Consider the following 8746-nt stretch of genomic DNA (forward strand, 5'->3'; position numbering starts at 1 on the left):
TAAATATGTGAGAAGAGTTACGGTTGCTAGTGTAGCTCTCGGTTTTCCTTACTATGGGTATGTTTGACATTGTATTTTATAAGTTAGTTTGTTAATTTCCTTAAATGTATTTTTGGAATATATTGGTAGAGGACCAGTAGAGCACTGGGTAAGGTGCAATATAAAAAGGACCTTAAGAAAAGAGTTCTTAGTCTGATATTTTAAAAAGATCAAAGCAAAATTACATTTTCAGTCAGTGGTCTTATCTGTTATGAGTAGTTATGCAGCCACTTAGCAACATAAGGTATTCACCTTTCTTTTACTGTTTTCTCCACCCCACTAAAGTCTAACAGACATACTTAGAAAAGTTCTGAAAATCAAACATAATTTCAGTAGTTGTTTAGGTTCAGATGAAGAAAAGTCACCTGCCAGGCTTACCACTGTGATTCTCAGTGCTGCAGCAAACAGTAGTGAGCACAGATGCTGAGACAACTTAGGAGTTCTCGTTCCCTTGCTTCCCACAGCCTGGTCCCTGCCCTTCTGTGCACCCCAATATTCACTATTCCCATGTAATATTTATGTAGAGTCCCCGCACAACTACAGAGCAAATCAGAGTTGCAGGGCGAGGGAGCCCCTTGGACCAAGACAATGATTGAAACCAACTGCAAACACCTACATAAACAACTAACTACAATCAGATACAATAGGTAGGTAAGAGAGGGACATATAAAGATGCTATGAGGGAGTAATTTGAAAGGTGGTTTATAAAAGAGGTAACACAATTTAGACCTTTCATTAACTTTCATTGACTTATCCACTCGTTAAATTCAGTAACTATTTATTGGGCCAACTTGTGGGAAAGGATGCAAAGATAAAAGACCCAGCTCTTACTCTTAGCTAGCTACGGTCTAGCACATAGGGTTGGCAGTCTACAGCCTGTGGGCCAAGTTGACCCACTGCCTGTTTTTGTAAAGTTATATTGGGACACAACCATGCTTATTAATTATGTAGTATATGGCTGCTTTAAATACTACAGTGGCAGAGTTGAGTAGTGCAGCAGAGATCGTATGGCCCACAAGCCTAAAATATTGACTATCTGACCCTTTGTAGCAGGTGAGATAGACTAACTAAAAATTGTAGTAATATGACAAGTATTATAATACAGAGAAGTAGAGGGAACTCTCAGAGAAGAGAGATGGGACCTCACTCAGACAGAGAAAACTTCCTGGAAGTACTGACACTTGAAGAGAATCTTTGGGAGAAAAAAGATAAGTGGTGGCCCATTAGGCAAATATAGGGAAGATTAGTATTCCTGGTAATAGCAAAAAGAATGAACTTATAGGTATAATAATTATAGATAACACTGAGCATTTATTATATGCCAGGTACAGGCACATATATGTATTTTATCCAATTCTTACAATATCTCTTTCAGTACTCAAAATATACTATAGTTGGTTTTTAAAGAATGGAAACAAGGGCCGGCCCATGGCTCCCTTGGGAGAGTGTGATGCTGATAACACCAAGGCTGCAGGTTTGAATCCCTATTAGGGATGGCCAGTTAGCTCACTTGGGAGAGCGTGGTGCTGACAACACCACATCAAGGGTGAAGATCCCCTTACTGTTCATCTTTAAGAAAATAAAATAAAATAATAAAATTTAAAAAAAATAAAAATTACAAATGGAAACCGATGCAAAGAAGTAAAGGTCATTTGCCCAAGGCCTGAAAACTAGTAAGTGGTAAAACCAAGATTCAAACTCATGTCTGTTTTGAGTCCAAAGCCTGTCATACTTAATCACTATGCTTTACTGGCTTATAAATAATACAACCTACTTAGAGAATTGCCATTGAACAGTTTCTTCAGAGGAGAAGGGCCTGGTGAAAGGGAGTTTAGGGACGTGAGGTTGGCAAGTATCTTGGTGCCAGGGTTGTAAAGGGCCTCAGTAAAGTGACATAACAAAGAGTTTATCCTTTCTCATGTATAGTGGGGAGCCATTGGTCATTCTTGCAGGGTAGTGACCTATCGGATTGGCATTTCATAACAGTAACTGGCCATAATTTGAAGGTTAGATCAGTTCAAGGAGAGACCAATAGCAGAGGACCGGGTTACTTTTCTAGGTAACGTTTGTGAGGTAGTGATATGAACGGTGAGAAGAATGTGTGTTTGTGAGTTAAAGAGACAGGTTCACATCCTAGCCAGACCACTTTCGGGGCCTGTGTAAATCACTTAACTTCAATGGAACTTTAATTGCCTCTGTTGAAAATTGGGGATAATCATGCCTGTGTCACAGGGTTGTTCTAAAGGGTAAATGACATAATATACTCAGTAAGCCCTAGCTATTATTAACTTAGGTAGAAGAACAGCAAAAGATATAGTTCCATCCAAAAGGAGTTTACATAGTAAATGAGCAAAAACACAGGCTGTCTCATCAGACTGCCTGGAGTCAAATCCTAGCTTTTCTGCTATTTACTGATGTTATTAACCTCTGTAAGTCTCAGTGTCCCACCTATAAAATGAGAGTCATAAATAAGTTTCCTAACTCATAGAATTTTTGTAAGGATTAGATAATTTATGCAAAGTGTTTCACACAGTGCCTGACAGAAAGCTCTCACTATAAGCTATTATTAGTTTTGTTATTATTCAGAGGAAGGAAAGGTAATTTCTAATTGAGAAATAATTAGAACCTAGGATATAAAGCTTGTATAATTTTCCTCTCTGTAAGTAAAGAAAATAAATTATACATGCTTTATATCCTAGATTATAAAGATATTTACTATTATTTTCTTTACTATATTTACTATATCTTTATAACCTAGGATATAAAGCTAATATAGTAAAGAAAATAATTCTGGCTCCCACCCCCTTCCCAAACAAATTTTAGAATAAACCCAATACATAAAGGCCTAAAGTAATAATTAGGGGTTGAAGTAGATGATTAACATTACATGCCACAGAAAGGCCAAGGAATGTCAGAGACAGTGTGTCATGGTGGGAAGAGAATGGGCCATGGAGTCAGACAGACATGGGTTTCATTCCTGGTTTAGCCATAATGACCCAGCTTAACCATGATCCTAGCAAATCACATCCCTCACTTGCCACCAAAAAGAGAACTGCATTACTGGGGTTGACAACACAGGCTCTGGAGTGAGGCTGCTCGGGTTCAGTACCAAGCGGCACCACTTAGCTGTATGTCTTCAGTAAGTTACTTCACTTCTCTCTGCCTCAGTTTCCTCACTGTAAAATAAAAATGATAATGGAAAATACCTCAGAAGAGTTATAAGGTTTAAATTAGATGAGGTAAGATATGTTAAGTGCTTAGAACAATATCTGTCATGCAGTAAGCACTCAAGTACTTTATATACACTAATTAAAGGTCTATCTTGCAGAGTTATTTTGGAGATTAATCAGTTGGAAGTGCCCAACACACTGCTTGTATACATAGGCTCACGGCAGCTAGTGGGTATTTATTAGAGAAGCTAATGTAATAGCATTAGATCCTTTCTGTGAGATAAACTGTAGTGGCACCAGATGAAACCAGAATCATTTACCAAGGGACAGAAGCAGCACAAGAATCATAGTTCAGAAACAGAACCTATGAGAATGAAGAGAACAGAGCAATAAGCCATAGAGACCTGGCGAGAAATATCTGCAGTAATGTGTCCTAGATTACTGTCCTAATCTGCAGTAATCTGGCTGGCCCAGGGTTTCTTACACCTGCATATACCTCCTTGCCTGCCTTTGAGACATTTCATTTTTTTCTGACAAGAAGTCTGCGCTTGTTTTCATTTTAATTCCTCTATATGTGATTTGCCTTTTATCTGACTGCTTTTTTTTTTTTTTTTTTTTTTTTTTGGCAATTGTAAATCCCTCTCTAGCAGTAATTACTTTATTTTATTTTTTATTTTTTTATTTTTTTTGTCTTTTTCGTGACCGGCACTCAGCCAGTGAGTGCACTGGCCAGTCCTATATGGGATCCGAACCCGCGGCGGGAGCGTCGCTGCGCTCCCAAGCGCTGCACTCTCCTGAGTGTGCCACGGGGCTGGCCCTTATCTGACTGCTTTTAAGATTTTCTCTTCATCACTGATTTTTAGCAATTTAGTTCTGATGTGCCTTGGTGTGTTTTTCTTTGTGTTTATAATGCTTGGGGTTCATTGAGCTTCTTGGATCTGTGAGTTTACAATTTTCATCAAATTTGGTAATTTACAGCCATTATTTTACCCCACCCCTCCTTCTCATATTTTGACCTACTAGTGCTAGACCCCAGCCCTCTGAGCTCTGACCTCTGACTCCTCCACTCCAAGAGGCCACCAGGCTGTTTGAGCTCTCCCTCACCGCACTGCAGGCTGGGAGGATCCTAAAGGAAACTGCTTCAGATTGCAAGCTGGGGCAGTTGTCAGCCTTTCTTCATTTATTTCCCTTTTCTTGGGACCACAGTCATTCAATCTCTGTTGTCCAGTATGTGTAAATTGTCATTCCACATATTCTATCCAGTTTTCCAGTTATTTAAGGCAGGAGGGAAAGTCTGGTCTTGTTTCTCTATCATGGCCAGAAGCAGAACCTATTTAGAGCATCTAAAAGCCAGTGTGCGGTGGTGTTCACCAAGGTTTCTTCAAATTTTGACTATCTGTAGCTATGAATGGGTGTTCACTGGCATTCTGTTGAGGATGCTCCCATTTCTTCTGTAGAATGAATCTGTAAGAATAGGAGTCTCTGAGCAATCAACTGAGAAGTCCAACTCAGTCATGGTGGACTAGTAACCACTGCTTTGCTTCCATCTTTTAGAATTTCCTCTTCAAATGCCATTAAGGGAACAGACCAGTCATGGTGGTTGCTTCTGGGCTTACTAAACTCGGCATGCTCAGAATGAAATGTCAGGTAGTAGGGTAGACCTTGACATCTTCACAGATGAGGAAATGGGTGCCTGGTGATAACTAAAAGTAATAATCCCCACGCCTTTGATGCAACACCACCCCTTCAACTCTCCTCTTGATCCCTCAATAGGCTTCAAGGAAAGGGTAGAATAATCCTCTTCCAAGAATATAAAACCAGCTGCCATCAAAAAGACAGTTTATATTTTTACAGGCTTTAGAAAACCTTTATCCTGCCAGACCAAGAAACAATAGAGGTAACATGCATGTTCAGTCCATTATAACATACAGCCAAGGTACCAAGAGCATCAACAATAAGAAAAAATCCTTGTGTTGGTAGGGCCAGCCCATGGCTCACTTGGGAGAGTTGGTGCTGATAACACCAAGGCCAAGGGTTCAGATCCCTGTAAAGGGATGGCCAGTTAGCTCACTTGGAGAGCTTGGTGCTGACACCACCAAGTCAAGGGTTATGATCCCCTTTCCGGTCATCTTTAAAAAAAAAAACTTGTGTTGTGAGGCCATTACTTAATATAAATAGCCTATTTTGAAGTTACTTTATTAACAAAGCTTGCAAATTTTAAGTCTTTTGGTATTCTCCATATTTCATTAATAGAGGTGAGTACCTGGCATATTAGGATAAAGGCTAATCTGCTATTAACAGAGCCCCAAAAATACAATGGCCAGGCTGATGAGACAGCTTTGCTCCAAAAAGTGATTCACTGACCCAGGTAACCTCCATTCTGTTACTTAACTATCCTCCTCAGCTGCATTGTCGATGCTGGATCACTGCCAGTCTGGGGCGAGCAGTTTTCCTTTAAGCAAGTGAGGCAGAAGTTGACACATCTCTTCCATTCATGTTCCATAGGAGAAAAACTTAAGTTACATGGCCATACCTATCTACAGGGGAGTTTAGGAAATTTGAGCTCTAGCCAAGCAGCTTGTACCCAACTGAAACTATGAAGAAGGGGAGAATAGATTTGAGGGGACAACCAACAGTCTGCCATACCAAGCTAGTGAAATAAACCGTTCCTCATGATCATTTTCCCTTTATTTTTTTTTTAATTTATTTATTTATTTTTATTTTTTATTTTTTTAAATTTTATTTTGTCGATATACATTGTGGCTGATTATTGCTCCCCATCACCAAAACCTCCCTCCCTTCTCCCTCCCCCCCCCCAACAATGTCCTTTCTGTTTGCTTGTCGATCATTTTCCCTTTAAATCTACATTACACAGGTATAGTTTACAATAGTGACTCCCTATAGAGACATTTGCATATCAACTAAAGGAATCCTCACACTTTCTAGAAAGGTGCATTAAGGCAGGGGATCGTAACCCTTGGCTTGGTGTTGTCCACACCACACTCAGCCATTGAGCGCACTGGCCATCCCTATATAGGATCTGAACCCACAGCGTTGGCGCTATCAGCACCACATTCTCCCGAGTGAGCCACGGGGCTGGCCCCACCACGCTATTATTACAACAGAACATTATCATTTTACTCACTTCAAGGCCTGATGCACTGCCAGGGTCGGTATATGCTCTTGGATGAGACTGGTTTTAGGATTTATATATAAACACATTTGGAGAGAATATTTCTTGCTGCAGTTTGGTAGGTCAGGTATTGGGAAATATACTAGATTATTGTGGGAATGAGAGGATTGGGTGTATATATATCTGGTATATTAACCATAAATATTTAATATTAAGTATTTTCTATCTGTGATACCTTTAAACCTCATAGATATCAAATCTAGTAGAAAAATGCCTAGTATACCATCTCTCTGGGGGCAAGGTTACTTAGAATAATTTGAAACATTACAGCTCAAAATTTTGAAATTTTTTTTTTCTCTCTGCTGTTTCAGGGTGGGGTCTGGAGCTTATGAACAAGTTGTGATCAAACGCTAGAAGTCAAACTGGTGAACTAAAGTTTCCTTGTGGATTTAAGATGTAGGCAATTAATATATCAAGGCATTTTATTCAAGCACTTAAGAAAAAGTGAACTAAAAAAAATGAAGTTTTCTATCAAGAGGAAAACCAAATGCTGATTTCTTCTTTGAAAGCAATCACCACTTACCAAAAGGGAACATAAGAATGGTGGTCTCCAGGCTGGGTGCCAGTGTGTGCCTTTGAAGTACCTGGCTTCTGTGGTCACTGCACATGATAATGAAAAGCCTGCTTTTTCTTTCAAATCACCCCAGTGGGGAAAACATTATACACATCTGGGTATAATTTTGGTATTCAAGTGTAAAATCTGATAGAGGTGCTCAACAGATATGGGCTCTGTGTTTTGTTTTGCTTTGTTAATTTTATGTTTGAAAGACAATATAGTTTAAACCCTATAAATTTTGTCAAGATAGTTATTCTTGTTAAGGAAAATCTTTCATATTATATTACCTACATATTATACTAAGTTTATCAGCTCTTTTTGAAGCAATAATTGATAGTATGGGTGTTTATGCTTTGGGAAAATGTTATATCCTACAGCTTAAATATGTAAAGTGCTTAATAATTCCGAATGTATCAATCATAAATCAAATGATAAGTGTTTTTAAATCTGAGATACATGAAAGGATGTAATGCCATTATTATGCAGTATATATCGTGACTTGTTTTTAATACTACATGAGCTGCAGAACCCCCACTAGCACTATATGAGAGATTCAAACTAAGTCTCATATCCAATATATACACAGCAGAAGAGCTGTTTTAACTCACTGAATATTAGGATCTGCTAGTTTCAGGAATCAAAATTTAAATCAAGAGGAAAATTGTGGTATGATCAGAAACAAAGCAGCCTTTTCTATGTAAATTCAGACTTACCTGAAACTGCAAATTATTCTGACATGATGGTGGATAGAAGACAGAACAGCTGCCTGACATTACTGATGCAGTCTGGTGGTTATCTATTTTAGCTCCCTGCGATCAGATACTATGTTTTCTTCTTTACTATGTTAGAAGTTAGTTGTTTTGAGGCAAGAGGAAAATATAACATACATCAAATATAGCTTTTAAAATAATATCTGGTCTGGATCCAGTTTAACAGCACAGCAGATAAACCTGAGAATTTTTCTGGTCTTATGCGGCAGTTTCCATGTAGAAAGATATAAACTTTCTTGGAATCACTCAGCCACTGAAGAAAAATGTAGATTCTGTAGAACCAGTAATCCTTACTTTCAAAATCATGTGCAAGAAAGATAGTATGTCAGAATAGAATTACTTTGGTCTAGGTATTTTCAAATTGTAAAAATAAGGGAGAAATTATATTATTTTAATACCTAAATTTAGAGATTTGGAAAATTTGAATAGTTTGTGTTAGGACTTTTTTTTTTTTAATATTTCAAGATTGGGTATTCCACATTAATCTAATACTATTTTTACAAATGGATTCTGAAATTTTTTAAAAGATGACACTCTTTTAGAATATTTTGAATGTTGAGAGAGAGGGTTTTCTGAGTCATTAGTTATATTTTTTATCTTTTAAGATTTATTTTGAAGAAAAAAACATTGACCTGAACATTTTATTCTAAACAGGGAAAACGTTATCTTAAGTGGGAAAGATTTGTTGTCTGTCTTCAAGTGAATTGATCCATTTGTTATATATTATGGGGAAAAAAAAGTTTTTAAGAGAAATATGAAGATACTTATTATGACATTTTAAAAAAACATATTTTCCTACTTTCAAAATATTTCTTCTATGGTTATACTTTTTATTGGCTCTTTTGCAAATGACTTCGCAGTTTTGAAAATGATAAACTAGATTGTAAGCGAGGTTCAGCCAGGACATTCATCAGACATGTAAAAGGTGCTATAATCAGGGCAGTGCCTCTGTTCTACTTATCTTTGGCTGCTCTTGGCCCTATACCTTTATATCAGACTGGTTCTTGGTATTTAAAAT

At 37.8% G+C, this 8746-nt stretch overlaps 1 protein-coding gene across 1 annotated transcript in view; it reads left to right on the plus strand.

Moving 5' to 3' along the window:
• Positions 1-7021, plus strand: part of EEIG2 (EEIG family member 2) — a 70774-nt gene extending 63753 nt beyond the window's left edge. The window contains exon 11 of the mRNA XM_063106701.1: positions 6714-7021. Coding sequence (XP_062962771.1) covers positions 6714-6756 — 43 coding nt within the window. The 3' untranslated portion in view covers positions 6757-7021. The remainder of the gene's footprint in view (positions 1-6713) is intronic.
• The last annotated feature ends 1725 nt before the right edge of the window (positions 7022-8746 follow it).

Source organism: Cynocephalus volans, chromosome 8, assembly GCF_027409185.1.
Source record: "Cynocephalus volans isolate mCynVol1 chromosome 8, mCynVol1.pri, whole genome shotgun sequence".
Lineage (NCBI taxonomy): Eukaryota > Metazoa > Chordata > Mammalia > Dermoptera > Cynocephalidae > Cynocephalus > Cynocephalus volans.